General features: G+C 31.9%; 1 protein-coding gene across 2 annotated transcripts in view; it reads left to right on the top strand.

Moving 5' to 3' along the window:
• The window catches only part of LOC126882802 (myrosinase 1-like), an 85,333-nt gene that overhangs the window by 50,085 nt on the left and 13,696 nt on the right, over positions 1-21,552 (top strand). For both annotated transcript variants that reach the window (XM_050647867.1, XM_050647868.1), the window contains one exon: positions 4,125-4,231. In XM_050647867.1, coding sequence (XP_050503824.1) covers positions 4,125-4,231 — 107 coding nt within the window. The remainder of the gene's footprint in view (positions 1-4,124; positions 4,232-21,552) is intronic.

Genomic DNA, 21,552 nt, shown 5'->3' with positions numbered 1-21,552 from the left:
TATATTATGACAGCGGTTCGTGTTAATACAACGCATGCGTAGTCCATGGAATCATCTGAACTGAGTTCTGAAATCTTTGAACGGCCGAATTCCACCGTTCAAGGATCGTTCAAGTTAAACTGCCATCGGTTGATCGTTAATTGAGAAAGACGATTTTGACTTTAAACTGACGTTTACTAGAAGTTCAGGTTAAACTGGAGTTGAACTCGATATGAGAAATTGGCCCTAAATGGTCTACTTTTTATTCAGAAAGTTTTTAAAAAATTTCAACTATTTTAAAAAAATTTAGATTGCGAAATTCGGCGGACGGTTTTCGTATGCTGTAAGAATTTACTAAGTCAATTATGAAGGTTCTAACTGCAACCAAAGTGGTTAAAAACATTAAATAAAAACAGTCTTTTTTGACCCCTTATTTTCTATTTATTGCTATTTTGCAGAAAGGGTAATAATTTAAGACATTGTAAACCAGTCGTATATTATACAAAATTCAACTACCTTTATTTTCTTCTCCAACGACTTTGTTCCAAAATGAATCGTTTTTAAGTTATATGCAACGAAAATAGAAAAAAAAAAACGATATTATTTTTCGAAATTTTCAAATATTTAAATTGTTTTATTAATGTTCCAGGCATATTTGAGAAAGAGCATAATAAGTCATTTATATTTATTGAAGTTGTCACCTAACATTATCTGCAAAAATCCGAATGCCACCTCTCACATCCACCTCAAAACAGATCCGTCCTTGTCTATCGGGCAACTTTTCTATTTGGGAAAATTTGGGAAGGGGGCTTTTCGTAAATATAGAGATTTTTAAACTTTGGTGCGTGCGATAACTGGAGTACCCTTAATAATCTGTCGGACAATATTAGCAGTTTAATTTTCATAAAAGAATCCTGCAAAAGTCAGCTGTGAGGTATAAACTTTATAACTATTTATGATGAGTGCGCCCTCTCCCCCTATGGGGGGCGCGGTATATAGTCATAACTAGACCTCGGGAAATATGCAAAATACATATTAAGTGCATATTTGCATATTTTGGATAAATTTTATAAATGCTTATGCATTTATTGAAATTGCATATTTTCAGACTTTTTTTTATCTCAAACTAGAGAAAAAATTTTAAACAGATATGAGAATCCTCAGATCTAAACAATAAATCTGAAAATTCCCGTGGAACCACTTTCTGGTAACATCTTTAATCTCTGCCTTTTGCATTTTATACGGCAAGGAGGCGACCAATAAAGAGACGAAGGGGACTCTATGATATGCAGTCACATTTTGTTAGTGAAAACATTTTGTTATTAAGTGATGCTGCGCCATATGGCCAAAGGTAGACAACATTTAAAAATATTTTTTTCAAATTTATTACTTGTTTAGCACACGCTATAAATAGAGTAGCAGAAACTGTAGGGACAGAAAAGCCCTTCTGCAAGTATAGGTATATAGAGATCGTTTACCTAATGTGCCTTTACCACCTGAACCTGAGATAACTAGATGGGGAAAGTTGTTAAATTCTGTAAATTTCATAACCGATAATTTTGAGGGAATTAGAGACGTCATAATTTGTAGTTTCGATGTAGATAACTCAGGTGCTGTAAAAAAAATGAGTGGATGTTTAAAAAAAACCGTTATTAAAAAGTAATTTGACACATATCTAAATCAATTTTGTAAATATTGCTGAAACAATTACTTTATTAGAAAAGCGAAACATTTTATTAGACCAAAGTCTTGAAATTATCAATTTGTTAAATGAAAAAATTAAACACCTTGGAGAAACCAACAAAGTGTATCAAAAATTCTGCACGGCGTTAAAGAAAAATGAGTGATACCAAAAATAATTTAAATAAATAATATTATTAAGATGGGGAAATGTGAACATCATTTAATTTTGTAGGTAGAACCATCAATTATACAGGGTGTAACAAAAATACAGGTCATAAATTAAATCACATATTCTGGGACCAAAAATAGTTCGAATGAACCTAACTTACCTTAGTACAAATATGCACACAAAAAAAGTTATAGCCCTTTGAAGTTACAAAATGAAAATCGATTTTTTCGAATATATCGAAAACTATTAAAGATTTCTTATTGAAAATGGATATGTGGCATTCTTATGGCAGGAGCATCTTAAAGAAAAATTATAGTGAAATTTGTGCTCCCCATAAAAATTTTATGGGGGTTTTGTTCCTTAAACCATCCCAAACTTTTCTGTACGTTCCAATTAAATTATTATTGTTGTACCATTGGTTAAATTCAATATTTTTAAAACTTTTTTGGCTCTTAGTATTTTTTCGATAAGGCAGTTTTTATCGAGTTGCGGCTTCTTTGTAAATATGTTTACATAAAAATTTTATGGGGTTTTGTTCCTTTAAACCCCCCAAATGTTTGTGTACGCTCCAATTAAACTATTACTGCGATACCATTAGTTAAACAAAATGTTTTTAAAACTTTTTTGCCTCTTTGTATTTTTTCGAGAAGTCAACTTTTATCGAGATATGACTTCTTTTTTAATACGGTTCAAAATATACCTAAAAATGTAAATCATACATAAATTTTTATATTATTACCAAGTCTCCATAATCGCACTTAACCATATACAAATATGTGGTGGATTTGACAAATATTCAAAATATCTCGATAAAAACTGACTTTTCGAAAAAGTACTAGGAGCCAAAAAAGTTTTAAAAATATTTTGTTTAAGTAATGGTACTACAATACTAATTTAATTGGAACGTACACAAAAGTTAGGGGGGGCTTAAAGGAACTAAACCCCCATGAAATTTTTATAGGGTGTCCAAATTTCACTATTATTTTTTCTTAAGATGCTACTGTCATAAGAATGCCATATGTCCATTTTCAATAAAAAATCTTTAATAGTTTTCGATATATTGGAAAAAATCGATTTTCATTTTGTAACTTCAAAGGGTTGTAACTTTTTTTATATACACATTTGTACTAAGGTAAGTTAGGTTCAATCAAACTATTTTTGGTCCCAGAATATTTGATTAAGTTTATGACCTGTATTTTCGTTACACCCTGTATAATATTTTAACTTCTTTAACTTCATGTGAAGTAGAAAGAAGTGTTTCAGTGTATAAACAATTAATATCAGATAGACGGCTTAGTTTTTCGGTAGAAAATTTATAAGAACATTTAATGATTTATAGTTTTAATTGTAATAATACTATAACAAAGAATGATGACGATAAATATAAAAAAGAATGCGTGTGTACTCTGTACGCACGTAAGAAGTTATATTTCTACTATATGATTCCAACGAAATAAATATAATTTAAACAGTTTATTTTTGTTTTATTTAAATATTAAACTAATTTTAATGCTTTCCACTTTCCAAAAATAAAAAAAAGAATAAGAATTGTCCGGATTTGAACCCAAGATCTCTCGATCCGTAGCTGAGTGCTATACCAATAACGCTACCATCTCTCTGGTTCTACAGTCTCGGATATAATGACAATTCACGGTAACAAACAGACGAAGTGAAGTATAATAAATATAAAAATGTTTTAATAATACTTATCTTACTCCCGAGGAAGACAAATCCAAAGACACAAAAGTTATAATAAATATAAATACTAAAAACACTCAAATATTCTTTTCACACCTTTTTTGCACTGACATATTTATACAAAACAAATTTACATATTTATACTTGAAAGATTTAGCAACTAACGCCATACTGTCTGTGCGCAATACTATCTGTGTGCGCATGCGCGCATAATAATAAAAATTCACTCCCAATCGCGTCTAAAGAAGTATAACTTCAAAAATAAGTAAATATAATGATATAGGTAATAGAACTTTCACTAAATATTTTTTATATAGCATGCCTCGACAGCTAAGGTCATTGTCATAAAATAAATAATTAAATACCTTCAAAATAAGGATTACTGCGTTTTTAATTTATATGCATTAAATGCATAAAAGCATATTTTAGTGCATATTTCAACTGTTTTTGTGCATATTTGCAAGCATATTTTAGGGTTTTTTAAGTGCATATTTCCCGAGCTCTAGTCATAACTAATGATTTTTTAGGATTGTTTGATAAAAAATGTTTTATGTTTTACTCTTTTATTAATTTTTTTGTTATTATTAATTGGAAGAAATACCTAAAGGAAGTTTCCATTTCCATTCAAGAAGATGGAGTAAAATTGAAGGGGTATACGGTTTGGAGTTTCTTAGATAGTTTCCAATGGACAGAAGGTTACAGGTATGGTATTAGTTTTGTTCAATCAATACAATTTCTGTAAGATATTTTAGAACAGTAGGGGAGGGGGTTTAAACACAACATAAACGTAGGTATCTGATATCGTGATAAAAAAGTTTTATAAATATATATATATATATATATATATATATATATATATATATATATATATATATTGTTATATTTCTATTTGATATGAAAATTAAATTTTGATAATTATAAACAGAATTCAATTTAATATAAAATATTTTCATTTTTCTCAACCACGGGCATATAAATTTAAAACAACCTGTATACAACAAATTGTTATATTTAATTTTAAGAAGTGATTAAATAAGACTCAAGTGAAATCGATAATAGGCCATTATCGTTTGTTCGCGGAAGGATCGATCATTAGCCGATGCTAAATAAGACTAAGTGGAAATAGAGAGTAGGTCATTAAAATTTGTATATAGTAGAAAGTAATTTTAGAATGGGAATTAACTATTTTCTTTGAAATCCATTAAGCATATTTAGAAAGTTTAAAAATTGGTTTTGAGGAATACTGCGAATGAGAGTTGGTGGTGGAAGTTTGATTTGTGAATCTGGAGGGGATATTTAGAAAGCAGGGGAATGAATGACAAATAGAGATCAGAATGTTTTGAGCTGTCGAGAAGTGAAGTCGAGTAGTAGACGGTAGTGTACGGAGAGTGAGAAAGCCTGTGTAGTTCCGTGAGTGTGAAGTATCTATCGTAGAACGAGAGGTAGGCCAGGTTGAGAGTAAAAGAACCTCCTTGAGCCAAGAGTTCCCGGTAGCTGATTGCAGTTTCGAAAAAGGTAGAACACAGCATCACGACAGAAGCAGGAAACGAGAGCTATACGAGCTAGTTTCAGAGGAGAACATTACTGGAAGCCAGGACGAGGTTTGGATTGCAGCCAAGGATAGCAGGAAACGGGTCTTGTGTGAAGACATTCTCAGTGCACCAGAAAAAGGTCAGTCTCATTTGTTTGGACATGAATGTATGGGTTTTTCGTAGTAAATACCACATTTAAAATTGAAGAAACATAATCAATAATATCAGAAAAGCTTCATCAAACTTAAATAGAATTGTTGCTAATAAATCATAATAGTTAAATGTTAATAAAAACTTTCAATTGGAAATCAAAAGAAAATAAGATTCCCATGTGTAAATGTTATGTTTAAGAAAAATAAGATATAGCAAATATTAAGCAGTGATTGCCATTTAAATAAAATAAACAATATTTTGATTACAATTGTAACCCATATGTGTTATTATTTTACTCTTTTCTTTCCTATCCCGATTAGGAACCATTAAGAAATACTTAGAAGCCACGTATGTAAGTAATTAATTTTATAAAAAGCCCTGAGATTGAAAACATATTGATATGTGATCTGGTAAATTAATTAGATTATTATTAATGCATTGATTAAATTAAATGACATATAAAAATATTATCTCATATCAATAATCAAGATCACAACAACTGTCGTCCAACGTGGAAAGCATTGTTAAGTATTTCTAGTGGCAAATTTGAAGGATAGAAAGAGTAAAGCCGGTATTTGAAAATTTATATGCCTGTGGTAAAAAGTGAGATACTTACATTTGATAACATAAAATTTTAGATCTCTTTAGGTACAAATTTTACATAACTGATTTAATATTTTATTTTTACGATATTTACATTTGATATATTTATTGACAATTTATAATATTTGGGTGAGAAAAAGTCGTCTTGGTAACATACTAGTAAAATTTCATATTTGGCGGGGACAGTACTTCTTGAAAACAAATGTCTGTGACAAGAAGCCAAAGCAAAGACAACAAAAAACAAAAAGAACATTCAAATCAAGAGAATAATTCAGACCAAGAAGATATTTTAGACACGACAATCATGGCATCAGAACAGCAAGAATTATCAGGAATAGATAAATTATTACAAATGATGCAACTCCAGTCACAAAGAATAGAACAAAAAATGGATAAAAATCAGGAAGAAACATCAAAGAAAATGGATAAAGTGGATCAAAAAATGGATGAATCACAACAAAAAATGGATCAAAAAATGGAGGAAACACAACGAAAAATGGATGAAACACAACAAAAATTGGATCAAAAAATGGATGAAACACAACAGAAAATGGATGAAACACAACAAAAAATGGATGAAACACAACAAAAATTGGATAAAAAAATGGATGAAACACAACAAAAAATGAAACAAGCAATAGAAGAGAACAACAAGAAAATGGAGGAACGCATAGAAAAGGAAGTAAAAGGATGTTTAACAACAATGAAAAACGAGATGAAAGAACAAGAAATGAAAATTCAAAATAAAATAAAGGAGATAACGAATTGCCAGAAAAAAGAAATGGAAAGTTTGGAAAACAAGTTGCAAAACGCTATTCAAGCAGACATAGAAGAAGTGGAAAGAAAGATTGCGGAAATCAATACCCAACAAAATGTCGGAGAAAGAAGAGAAATGGTTATACATAGCACAGATGACGTGAAGATAAGGTTTGGCGGGGATGTAAGAAGATTACACCCAGTGCCGTTCATAAATAGCCTGAAAAAGAAAATACAGCACATCGGAAATTTCGAAACAGCAAAAGAAACTATCAGAAACCATCTCAAATATGAAGCAAGCCTATGGTTCGATAGCAAAGAAGAAGAATTCGGCAATTGGCAACAATTTGAACAAAAATTTTTGAATTATTTCTGGGGAAAAGTCCAACAATTGGAAATTAACAAGGAATTGCAAAATGGGAAATACAATGATAGGATGGGTGTATCAGAAAGGACATATGCTTTGCAAATTTACAATAATGCAAAACATTTACAATATAATTACTCATCGGAACAATTAGTCGAACTGATTGCAAGACATTTCGAGGAAACGCTGGAAGACCATATCACATTGCAAAACTACAAAGACATAGATAGTTTATGCCAATTCCTACAAATAAGAGAATCACGTCTAAGAGAAAGAAAATCAAGAAGGTCGCGAGAAGATTACAGGCCCCGAGAAACACAAGAGTACAGAGATAGAAATCAAAATAGGAGGGACTATACAAGACGAGATTTTAATCCCAGAAGGGAAAACGAAAATAGAGACAACGGAAGAGGAAATTATGAACAAAGAAATAGGCAATGGAATGAGGACAGAAATCGAGAATACCAGAATAGAACCACCACACGCTCAAATCAAGAAAACAGAAATAATGGTAGACAAAATGAACAGGGATATCGAGAAAACCGAAACAGATCCGACAGACCAAGAGAAAATAGAAGAGAAGTAAATAATACCCAGACAGATGAATATGACGGAGAGAGACATTATGACGAAAATATAAACAACGATGAGCAACCGGCGTCTTTTCACGACGGCGCTCACTAAAAACCAAAAATCAAACAGGAATCTTTTGTCACCCCAAGGAGTTTATTAAATTGGCAGGAAACAACGAAAAGAAAAATGGAGTTAATTTAAAATTTGTGGATGGATTTATCAACGAGAAACCAATTAAAATTATGATAGACACTGGATCTGAAATAACATTGGTCAACAGAAAACTAATAGAAGAAGTTAACTTAACAAATTTAATTTACAAAATACCTAGGGTAAATTTAGTGGGCGCAAACAAACGGACATTGGCAACTATAAATGAAGGCATACGAGTAATGGTACGACTGGGTAAGAAAATGTATGCACTACAATGTGTAATAATGCCAAACATGTCACATGACATGATAGTAGGAGTTGACGAATTGGCAGAAAAACATGTAGTGATAGATTTTAAAAATAATACGATGAAACTAACAGAAGAAGAAGAAAAAGAACAGGACAAGGAACATGAGAAACAAAATACGGACGAATCAGGTAAAGAACAAACAGTGGAAATGAATTTGGCAGCGAAGCAAGGACAAAGAAAAAAAAGGAGAAAAGGTCAGAAAAAGATAAAAGAAAATGAAACCTGTGGCTCCTCAAAAGAAGAGTTGAGCCCAGAAGAAGAAAATTTGAGAGTATCAGAAACAAAGGAAACCTGGGATTCCTCAAAAGAAGAGACGAGCTCAGGAGAAGAAGAAATAAAGCAAAAAAATGAAAGTGAAAAAAATATGATTGAAACAGTGGTATTTGAAGAGGAGGTATATGCAAACGAGGATGCGGAATGCACGGTAAACATGTGTGAAGAATCTGAAAAAAAAGACAGAAAATTGATATGTGGAGAAGGGAAAGAAAAAGAATTGCGGTTGATGTTAAGAAATTACGAAAATTTGATCAATGAGGAAAACAGAGTGGCTAAAAAGTACGAACATTCATTTGAGGTGAAAAACTTGGGAAATTTTCGATCAAAGACTTACCCGATTCCATACAAGTATCGACAAGAGGTGAAAGAAGAAATAAATAAAATGTTGGAAGATCAAATCATCGAAAGATGTGATTCACCGTATGTTAACCCGATTGTGATAGTAAAGAAAAGCAATGGAGAATTGAGATTATGTTTAGATGCCAGGAATATCAACCAGCACACTGTATCACAATATGAATCACCTCTAAACATCGAGGCCATTTTTGGAAGAATCACCGGGTCACACATATTTTCGAAAATTGACTTAAAACACAGTTTTTGGTTGATACCGTTAGCTGAAAAGTGTAGAAACTACACCGCTTTTTCTATTGATGGTATTGTCTACCGGTTTAAGGTAGTGCCATTTGGATTGCAGAGTGCTTGTGCTGCACTCGTCCGAGCTCTACATACCATTTTGAATCGCCATGAAGATTTCATAGTTCATTATATCGATGATTTATTAATTTTTTCACAAGATACTCAGAGTCATCTGGAACACATAGAAATAATTCTGAAAGAATTGGACACAGCGGGATTGAAATTAAACATTGAAAAATGTCAATTTTTTCAAAAAGAAGTCATTTATTTGGGTTTTCAATTGGACACCAAAACAGTAAGATTAGCCGAAGACAGAGTCAAGCTCATAGATGAATACCCAAGACCAACGAATTTGAAAACATTGAGAGGTTTTCTTGGCACGATAAATTATTTTAAAAAGCTGATTCCCGATTTGAGCCAAAAGGAAATTCCTCTGATAAAATTGCTTAAAAAAGGAATAAAATGGAATTGGAAAGAAGAACAGGAGGAAGCTTTCGAAACATTAAAACGAGAATTCTCAAAAGGAACGAAAATATACCACCCCATTTACAATTTACCTTTTATACTCCGAACTGATGCGTCCATACAAAAATTTGCAGGAGTTCTGTCTCAAATACAAAACGACCAAGAAGTACCGATATGTTTTATATCTCGAGTGACTAAAACACATGAAAGAAAATATAGTGTTACAGAATTGGAGTTTGCCAGTGTACTATATTGCGTAAACAAATTGAGGTTTTACTTATTGGGAGCAAAATTCACAATCGAAACAGACCATGCAGCTTTAGTACATATCATGAAGAATAGATTAGTAAATAATAGAATACATAGAGGCATTCTATTATTACAGGAGTATGATTTTGAGTTCCGATATATAAAAGGAAAAGACAACATAATAGCCGACGCTCTAACACGGGATGAGGACACCGGAAAAAAGGAAACAATTACTCTACAGGTGGGACTAAATAGATTAATACAAGAAGAAGGGATATATTCTTTAAATGAGATAAGGACAAACCAGGAAGACCTAGAGGAAAGAGAGAAAAGAAGAGCGGAAGTAGAAAATAACATATATTTTAAGAGAATAGACGGAAAGGAACTATATTTAGTGACACAGACATTGGCCGAAAAGATAATAAAGAAATTACATGAGGACAATGGGCATATCGGTAGCAGAAAAGTTTGGCTCGTTTTTAGGGAAAATTACATAAGCCGACAGGATTACCGCATTGCAAAGGAAATTACCCAGAAGTGCGATGTATGTCAAAAATATAAGAGTCGGAATTTCAAAAACGAAAATGTTGCCAAAAATATTGAAGCCCGAAACAAACTAGACATTGTAGCAATAGATATGTTAAGCGATCTAATTATGACCACTAAAAGGAACAAACATATTCTGGTAATGGTGGATGTGTTTTCAAAATACGTAAAATTATATAGTTGCCGCACCACAAAGGGGGAAGAAATATTAAGAAAAATCGACCATTTTATAGCCATAGTAGGAACACCAAAAAAGATTCTACTGGACAATGCAACGTATTTCCGAAATGATCGTTTCAAGGGACAACTTCGAGAATGAGGAATAGAGACAAATTTTGTCAGCATCAGGCATCCACAGAGTAATCCTTCTGAACGATTCATACAGGAAGTGACGAAATTTCTCCGCATTGCAACAGATGGTCAACATCGCCACTGGGACAGGAAAATGGCGGAAATAGAAAGGTATCTAAATACAATTCCGAGCACAGTAACAAAAGAGACCCCAGAATACATCATGAAGGGTGTACTGCCGATAAGGCCATGGGAAGACCAAGAGCCAAAAGAATATCACCAGGTGATTGAAACCGTACAGAGAAGATTACGGCGAAGCAACGAAAAATATATCCAAAGACAGGAACAAAATAGAAAAAGAAGACCAGTGACTTTCCAAAAGGGTGAAAAAGTACTCGTGAGGGCATTACGAGTATCAAATCTTCCTGGGGGCATTTGCGCAAAGTTGATGCCTGTTTTCGAAGGCCCGTACATCGTGAATAATGAAAATGGGATAAATAGTTATGAGTTGAGGCACAGGAACTCGGAAAAGATCCGAGGAATTTATAATATTCACGATGTATACAAATATCACGAATAAAATACAGAATTCCATGAAGTAGATAGTAAGTTAGGATATAAGACGTAGATTAAAGTAAGGAAATATACAGGGAGTTGGTTTTGCCTCGAGAAAATTTATTTAAAAAAGCAGATAAATTTTATCGAATACAAGGCGGGGATTTGTTATATTTCTATTTGATATGAAAATTAAATTTTGATAATTATAAACAGAATTCAATTTAATATAAAATATTTTCATTTTTCTCAACCACGGGCATATAAATTTAAAACAACCTGTATACAACAAATTGTTATATTTAATTTTAAGAAGTGATTAAATAAGACTCAAGTGAAATCGATAATAGGCCATTATCGTTTGTTCGCGGAAGGATCGATCATTAGCCGATGCTAAATAAGACTAAGTGGAAATAGAGAGTAGGTCATTAAAATTTGTATATAGTAGAAAGTAATTTTAGAATGGGAATTAACTATTTTCTTTGAAATCCATTAAGCATATTTAGAAAGTTTAAAAATTGGTTTTGAGGAATACTGCGAATGAGAGTTGGTGGTGGAAGTTTGATTTGTGAATCTGGAGGGGATATTTAGAAAGCAGGGGAATGAATGACAAATAGAGATCAGAATGTTTTGAGCTGTCGAGAAGTGAAGTCGAGTAGTAGACGGTAGTGTACGGAGAGTGAGAAAGCCTGTGTAGTTCCGTGAGTGTGAAGTATCTATCGTAGAACGAGAGGTAGGCCAGGTTGAGAGTAAAAGAACCTCCTTGAGCCAAGAGTTCCCGGTAGCTGATTGCAGTTTCGAAAAAGGTAGAACACAGCATCACGACAGAAGCAGGAAACGAGAGCTATACGAGCTAGTTTCAGAGGAGAACATTACTGGAAGCCAGGACGAGGTTTGGATTGCAGCCAAGGATAGCAGGAAACGGGTCTTGTGTGAAGACATTCTCAGTGCACCAGAAAAAGGTCAGTCTCATTTGTTTGGACATGAATGTATGGGTTTTTCGTAGTAAATACCACATTTAAAATTGAAGAAACATAATCAATAATATCAGAAAAGCTTCATCAAACTTAAATAGAATTGTTGCTAATAAATCATAATAGTTAAATGTTAATAAAAACTTTCAATTGGAAATCAAAAGAAAATAAGATTCCCATGTGTAAATGTTATGTTTAAGAAAAATAAGATATAGCAAATATTAAGCAGTGATTGCCATTTAAATAAAATAAACAATATTTTGATTACAATTGTAACCCATATGTGTTATTATTTTACTCTTTTCTTTCCTATCCCGATTAGGAACCATTAAGAAATACTTAGAAGCCACGTATGTAAGTAATTAATTTTATAAAAAGCCCTGAGATTGAAAACATATTGATATGTGATCTGGTAAATTAATTAGATTATTATTAATGCATTGATTAAATTAAATGACATATAAAAATATTATCTCATATCAATAATCAAGATCACAACAATATATATATATATATATATATATATATATATATATATATATATATATATATATATATATATATATATATATATATATATATATATATATATATATATATATATATATATATATATATATAAAGGATGTTAAGTAAGCGAGTACAACTATAAACATAGAAAAGAAAAATCATTGGCAAATAACTCGCAATGTGAATGTGAATACAAAATTAACAATATAAAAAGATGGAATGCAACTGCAGACACGTGTTTCTGACTCATTAGTCGTCATCAGTACAGTATAGCCAAGTTAGAAGATAATAGTTTAACTTGGAAAAAGATCACTACAGGAGCAATATTACCATTTGTGACAACAATGTCAGAAGACCCTGCCTTTCAGGGCGACGACCAACACAGTCACGGAGGTAAAGCTACCTGAGGAAAGAAAAGCCAAAACCTTATAAAATAAAGGATGTTAAGTAAGCGAGTACAACTATAAACATAGAAAAGAAAAATCATTGGCAAATAACTCGCAATGTGAATGTGAATACAAAATTAACAATATAAAAAGATGGAATGCAACTGCAGACACGTGTTTCTGACTCATTAGTCGTCATCAGTCGTCAATGTCTTCTGACATTGTTGTCACAAATGGTAATATTGCTCCTGTAGTGATCTTTTTCCAAGTTAAACTATTATCTTCTAACTTGGCTATACTGTACTGATGACGACTAATGAGTCAGAAACACGTGTCTGCAGTTGCATTCCATCTTTTTATATTGTTAATTTTGTATTCACATTCACATTGCGAGTTATTTGCCAATGATTTTTCTTTTCTATGTTTATAGTTGTACTCGCTTACTTAACATCCTTTATTTTATAAGGTTTTGGCTTTTCTTTCCTCAGGTAGCTTTACCTCCGTGACTGTGTTGGTCGTCGCCCTGAAAGGCAGGGTCTTCTGACATTGTTGTCACAAATGGTAATATTGCTCCTGTAGTGATCTTTTTCCAAGTTAAACTATTATCTTCTAACTTGGCTATACTGTACTGATGACGACTAATGAGTCAGAAACACGTGTCTGCAGTTGCATTCCATCTTTTTATATTGTTAATTTTGTATTCACATTCACATTGCGAGTTATTTGCCAATGATTTTTCTTTTCTATGTATATAATATATATATATATATATATATATATATATATATATATATATATATATATATATATATATATATATATATATAAAGGGTTGTCTACAGCTAATGCCGTTTCCCTTCCGTCAGCCAGGACTTCCATTTTTTTCGATCTTCCCAGTCTCCGTCTTCCAATCCTTTCTTAGACATGGCTTCGTCGACTTCATTTTTCCAAGATCTTCTAGGTCGTCCTCTTCTTCTCGTTCCTCTTGGGCTCCATTCTGCAACCTTGTTTATCCAAGTGTTTTCTGCTCTGCGTACGTGGCCGTACCATTTCAGTCTTCTCTCGTCTATATATTGCAGGGCATCTTTTTCCACTTGCATTCTTCTTTTTTATCTCATTTTTTATATCATTCTTCTTTTTATAAAAATAATAATATTAATTTGGTTTAACCTAAAATGAGTAAGATATATGATTTATGGTGTTAATAATTATTTTTCTTCTTCCTCTTCACTTAGACATATGGTCTGTTTATTCTTCGGAGCATGCTTTCTTTGATTTATATATCTCTACTTTTGGGAGGTCTCCCTTATTGTCAACGACCAGCTGATTTCGATGTATACCTACGCTTGTACTGCCTACAGGGTGTCTCAAATTTAACATAAAAACGTATCTTTTCTTCCACCCGGTATAAGTTCAAAAAGGAAGTTTAAGTAAAAATTTGTCAAACTGTGTTAGTGCCAACGAAAAATCGAAAATAATAAAGAAAATTAGCTGTTCACGAAAAAATCAACTACGAAAATGAGCATAATTTTAGGTGATGCATAACTTTTGAAACTATGTGTATTTTTAGATGCCACTTAAAAGATCCCGCTATTTGTTCAACTTATTATTAAAGTATAAAAACAACATGTGACCAAACTACATTTTATTTTCGTCATAACAGAATTATCTTTCTTTTATATGTATTTTTATCATTTTGGAGCCGAGTTTGGTTGAATCAGATTTGAGTTTAAAAAGCAGATTTGGCTGTTCCTTTTTGGCAGTCGTTTAAAAATCTATAAATGAGGATATTATTTTTCATTTTAGAGGAAGACGATATTTGGTATGTTTTTATTTGTTAATCTAGTTAGTTTAATTTGATAAAGTTTATGTTAGAATTCATATTAACCGTAGCATCAAAGAAACCATTTTTGGGCGGTTTCCAATATTTTGAATAATAGAATACACCACTCAAACAGTACCACTACAAAAAAAAATAAATAAATAAAAACAGTTTTGCTGAGCACACGCTGAGCAGATGGGTTGGGAATTATTTAAAATTCTCTCATCTTAATTTCCTCGGCCTCCTGTATGATTTATAATTTTTGAAATTCTCGGGAGGTTGTAACCAAAGAAAGTATTCCACCTGTTGTCAATCTGGTGGTATGGGAACGATATTTATTGTCGTTTTCTGTGCTACTTCGATTGATTACTTACTTTGTTTTTCGGTAGATGGCTCTAGTACATCCGTTACATTTCGTTCTTTGCAATTCGGAAAGGCCCAAAGTATGATGCCTGGGGAAATCGGAGAGAAGAGGATATGGGACTACTGATGAGGTTCTTTGCAATTCGGAAAGGCCCAAAGTATGATGCCTGGGGAAATCGGAGAGAAGAGGATATGGGACAACTGATGAGGAGGAAAAAACCTCCGAAACCAGTATAAACTCTTCCTGCACTCTCCGATTTAACCAGAGTTTTATGCAGCTGCTGCATTTTAGTGTTGCAAAGAAATTGAAAATGTTTATACATTTTAATTCATTTACTCTTTTGTTGAGTACTAAGGAATCTTTCTTGCTGGAACTTTTACCACGCTGAGCAGATGGGCTGTGAATTGTTTAAAATTCTCTCATCTTAATTTCCTCGGCATCCATGATTTATAATTTTTGAAAATCTCGGGAGGTTGTAACCAAAGAAATTATTCCACCTGTTGTCAATCTGCTGGTATAGGAACGATATTTATTGTCGTTTTCTGTGCTACTTCGATTGATTACTTACTTTCTTTTTCGGTAGATGGCTCTAGTACATCCGAGACATTTCGTTGTTTGCAATTCGGAAAGGCCCAAAGTATGATGCCTGGGGAAATCGGAGAGAAGAGGACATGGGACTACTGATGAGGAGGAAAAAAACTCCGAAACCGGTATAGACTCTTCCTGCACTCTCCGATTTGACCAGGGTTTTATGCAGCTGCTGCATTTTCGTGTTGCAAAGAAATTGAAAATGTTTATACATTTTAATTCATTTTTAATTATTTTATAATGGGAAATAAGCCACAATATTATTAAAAAATGATTTTTATTAACGTTTCGACGCCCAAATCGGGTGCCGTTGTCAAAATACAAAATACTATTAACATAAACAAAAATGTTGTTGCTTAGTAAAAAAATTCTTCTAATAATTTATTTAATTTGACTCATTTATATCGGCAATTCAGATACATATGAAACATTTTAAAGTAGAAGACTTTAAAATGATATTGCCAATATTTATGAGTTGCGTTCCTGGGACGACTTTACTGAAAGATAGTTCATTCGATTACATGAAATCAACCCCAACTCAAGAATATCCGTCACAAAAAAAATCATAGCATGTGATCTGTCTTTAAAAAGACAACCACGTGCAAGGGTGACATTAAAATTCTCGCGTTAGAGATCTCATAGTAAATCACGAGGGAAAACCAGGAAAAACCTCGTGATACTATCCCGACATCGTAAGTATTTGGTCTTACATTTAATTTACTCTCAAAATTAATACCGAATTCTGACTTTACTATAATTTTGTTTAAATTATAAATAATATCAATAATACATGGATATATAATTAATACTAAAATATAAAATATGTACTAACTCGACTATTGACTTACTAATTGTGGTATTTTCTTTCTATTGACTTCCTCTTTCAGTATAGGTATCCACATCCTACTGCATTCCACCGAGGAATTTGCGACACAATTGGTTTCGTTTAGCATAATTAGAGCCGCTTCTTTGATTTTTCTCTTTTTACTATCTGTTTCTTTCAGGACTATACTTGAATCTCTCCACTGAACTCTATGTTCATTATCCCATGCGTGTTGACATATTTGAGATCTATCAAATTCTCTATTTTTAATATAAGATTGATGTTCACTTATTCTAACGTTTAATGGTCTTGATGTTTCACCTATATAAAACTGTTCGCATTCACAAGGTATTTTATAAATACAATTCTTTGTCCTTTCTTGTTCATTGTTAGGTTTAGTTTTAGATAGAATAGATCTCAATGTGTTGGTTGTTTTGAATGTTGTTGAAATGTTGAATTTATTTCCTATTGTTTTAAGTTTCTCGGATAGTCCTTTTATGTATGGTATTGATATTTTCCTCGTATTATTTCTTGTGAATGTTGTAGGATCCCGTTCTATGTTGTTCTGTTTCATTCGATCCAATCTTGACAATTCCTTATTTATAAACGATAAAGGATAATCATTTTTTAATAAAATAGATGTTAAGAATTGTTTTTCCATAACCATATATTTGGTTTTTTTGATGTTAAAATCAAGCCCAAACCTGCTACTTACTTCTGCCACCCTGGAGACAAGTGTCTACAGACCTTCAAGACTGTCTGCAAAAATGACAGTATCATCAGCGTATCTTATGTTGTTCAATCGTTCTCCGTTTATAAGTATTCCCTCGTCTATATCCGTTAGCGCTAGGTTCATAATGTGTTCTGAATATGTATTGAACAATAATGGGGACAATATACATCCCTGTCGCACACCTCTTTTTATCTTTATGTCGTCTGTTAACTGATCCCCTACTCTAACAGCTGCAGTTTGTTCGTAATAGATATTGTTTATTATACGGCGATCTCTGCTGTCTAGACCAATTGAATTTAATATTTTCATCAGTTCGTCATGTTTTATTCTATCTAACGCTTTCTGGTAATCAACAAAACACACATATATATCACAATTCACGTCTCTACATCTATGAAAGAGAACTTGTACTGCAAAAAGTGCCTCTCGAGTACCCAATGCATCCCTAAAGCCGAATTGTGTGTTTGTCATGTGTTCTTCACACTTTTTATATATTCTTTTATGTATAATTTTTTAAAAAGTTTTCAGGAGATGGCTCATAAGGCTTATTATTCGATAATCTTCACATTTTTTGGCATTTATGTTAGTAAACTTGATATTTTCTCACAGTATAAGATATTTGACATTAGTGTGCAGAAAAGTGACGTTTCTGTGCCGCAAAGTGACGTTTCTGTGCCGCAAAGTTCTTTTCTGCACAGTTGACTACCTCATTCTGAGTAACGTTATATTCTGTTTACATCCGTGGTTAAACTTTAGACAAATATATAACCTATTCGCGGTGTGCAAGTACTTGGAAGGGAAACGAGAAACGACCGTGCGCGAGTCGCGGAGAAATATTGCAACTATGTTAAATAATTCATATTGTCAATTGAAATTGTCAAATTGACGTAGATTTCATACCTTCTGTCATTGAAGTAGAAAAATTATATATTGCTCCACAATATTGATACGATATGCAATTATTATATAAAGGTAAATTTAATTAATTGTATTTTGAGTGCAGTACTGCATTTTAATAACTAATTTTATTTACTACATACAATTGTTCACGTTTTCATAACATAACCTGAATCTTATTTTTTCTTCTTACTATTTTTTGGACTATGGCCTTGACAATTATCCAGTAAGCAGGACTAATATAATTGGCCAATATAATTAAAAGTGCGAATAAAAGTACAGAGCGTAGAAATAGGGGTCGCTTTGCCGAACTTGCACGGTCCCAATAAGACAATTATTATATTTAACTATAGCGTAGAAACTAAATTATGGATGTTACAACTGTTTTATTTTACAATTTTATTCTTATTAAACATTTTATAATTATCAAATAACCAATCAGGATTTAGCAACCTGTGCAAGAGACGTCGAATGAAGTAGGTTTTGTGTAAATCCGTGACTGCATAAATATAATGTCAATAATGTGTAATAATTGTTTAAATTTAAACAAATTAAGGCAGTGCATTAATTTTTTAACTGATTTCTGTGCAATTTATTTAGGTATAAGCAATTTAAATTGATTAGTAGGTATTAATTAAATACAGTTTAAAATTTATCACATAGGTACCTATTATAATTAATCGTCGTTTGGAAATTGTGATTTTTATTTTTAGGAAAAACTGTGCTTGTAGAAAAAGGATAGTGTGAAACAGTGCAGAAAGGTAATTTCTCACTCGTTTGAATTGCGGCACTCGCTTGCGCTCGTACCACCGCAACTTTTCAAACTGGTGAGAAATTAGTACCTTTCTGCACTTGTTGCACAATATACTATTATGCACGACCGGGCGGTAAAGTCCATATTATGTATACATTTGGTGGGCGTAAAGCACCAACTTAGCGCCCGTGGGCTTCTTTATTGCCCGCCGGACGGTAATGTTAGATGTATCGTATATTTTCTTAGATTTAGCGGATAGTAAACTTAATTTTGCATCTTCTTCAGCTTTAAAAATTTCCGGTGGTGTTCCAGAAAATGTATTATCATCGTCACTAGTTTCCATTATAAAAGATCGTCTTAAAAAATGTGTTATGAAACTTTCAATATTACTCTGGGCTAATTAGCAAAATACAAGGAAAAGTTATTTACCAGCAATTTTATTACTGGAATCGAATCTTATTATTGTATGTATTAATAATATAGGTATGCAAAGTCCGCAGATAGTGTGCTACTTTTTTTATAAACAAAATGGCGCCCAAAATCGTGTTTTTTTCAATTTTTGCTCTATAACTCCAAAGATTTTAACTTTACACCAAAAACACCCAAATAAAAATTCACCGCAATTAAATTCTACATAGACATGTGTTTTTCCCGATTCACTTTGACGAAAACTTTCCCCGGAAAAAGCCGGTTTTTCCAACAAAATCTTTAATATTCAACTAAAATTTTAGATAAGTAATTGTTAATCAATAATTAAATAACTTGGTAAAATACAAGCCCTTTTCATATAGATTATAATTCCAGAAGCCGATGGAAATTGAATGAACAGTTTAGCAACAATTGAATTGTTAATTAAAAATTTACGGTCGCTATAATACCGACAATAATTATGATGCATAATAATAACTATAATTTTTTCATAAAAAGACATTATGCCTATCTAATGTACTTTACATAATTGAAATTGGACTATTTAGCGGCCTCAGGAATATTTTAAAATTATAAACAATTTTTTGGCTTATAAACAAATAGAATATCTCGGGAAATGTTAAACTAAATTAAATGGTGAAAACGGGACGCTTCTTTTAAAAGAAAAAACGTTTAATTATGATGAGCAGTTCATGAGATACAACCGGTCAAAGTTGACCGGAATTTACGGCAAAGATATAAACAACAGGATCATAATTTTCAAACCATCACCTTTTTATTTTTGTCCTCTTTCTCCACACCAATTTTCATATCTTTAAAATACTCATAACATATATTATTATAATAAAAACTATCGATAATACGTGTGAAAATTGCCAAAAATAGCAAAATTCCAATAAAAAATTAGGTTGGAGAAAATGTAACCCTCAAAGCTCAAAACCGGTATACGTTAAAAAAATGCATTTTCTCGGCTTCCCATGGAGCAATTTCCTTCATTCTTTTTTTGTTCTCTAATAACTCGAGTAGAGCCGTCGAACTAACTCATTATTAAATGTCAAACTTGCTTTTGTTTTGTTATAATAGATTAATTTATTTATAAGAACAGAAGACTACATATTTTTTCCAGTTGTAGGCTTTTTTTTAGATAAACTTACTACAAGTGTACCTTTTAAAGTTAACAACATAAATATTTTCATTTGACAGCTGTATAATTATTTAAACCATTTTGATTTAAACAAATTAAAATTTTGTGTTATAATAAATAAATTAATTTATTATAACAAAACAAAAGCAAGTCTGGCATTTATTTAATAATGCGTTAGTTCGATGGCTCTACTCGAGTTACTTGGGAACAAAAAAGAATGAAGGAAATTGCTCCATGGAAAGCCGAGAAAATGCATTTTTTTAACGTATACCGATTTTGAACTTTGAGGGTTACATTTTTTCCAACCTAATTTTTAATTGGAATTTTGCTATTTTTGGCAATTTTCACACGTATTATCGATAGTTTTTATTATAATAATATATGTTATGAGTATTTTAAGGATATGAAAATTGGTGTGGAGAAAGAGAACAAAAACGAAAAGGTGATGGTTTGAAAATTATGATCCTATTGTTTATATCTTTGCCGTAAATTCCGGTCAACTTTGACCGGTTGTATCTCATGAACTACTCATCATAATTAAACGTTTTTTCTTTTAAAAGAAGTGTCCTGCTGCTATTTTTCGAATACCGTTTTTACAATTTAATTTAGTTTAATATTTTCCGAGATATTCTATTTGTTTATAAAACTAAAAATTATTTATAATTTTAAAATATTCCTGAGGCCGCTTTAATAGTCCAATTTCGATTCTGTAAAGTACATTAGATAGGTATAGTGTCTTTTTATGAAAAAATTATAATTGTTTTTATGTATCATAATTATTGTTGTTATTATAGCGACCGTAAATTTTTAATTAACAATTCAATTGCTGCTAAACTGTTCATTTAATTATAATCGGCTTCTGGAATTATAATTTATACAAAAAGGGCTTTCACATTGCCAAGTTATTTAATTATCGATTAACAATTACTTACCTAAAAGTTTAGTTGAAAATTAAAAATTTTGTTGGAAAAACCCGCTTTTCTGGGGAAAATTGTTGTCAAAGTAAATCGGAAAAAACACGTCTCTATGCAGAATTTAATTGCGGTGAATTTTTATTTGAGTGTATTTGGTGTAAAGTTAACATCTTTGAAGTTATAGAGCAAAAATTGAAAAAAACACGATTTTCGGGCG

The sequence above is a fragment of the Diabrotica virgifera genome, chromosome 3 (genome assembly GCF_917563875.1).
Source record: "Diabrotica virgifera virgifera chromosome 3, PGI_DIABVI_V3a".
Lineage (NCBI taxonomy): Eukaryota > Metazoa > Arthropoda > Insecta > Coleoptera > Chrysomelidae > Diabrotica > Diabrotica virgifera.
The sequence above is the reverse complement of the archived record's forward strand: the minus strand, read 5'-3'. Positions and strand labels throughout refer to the sequence as shown.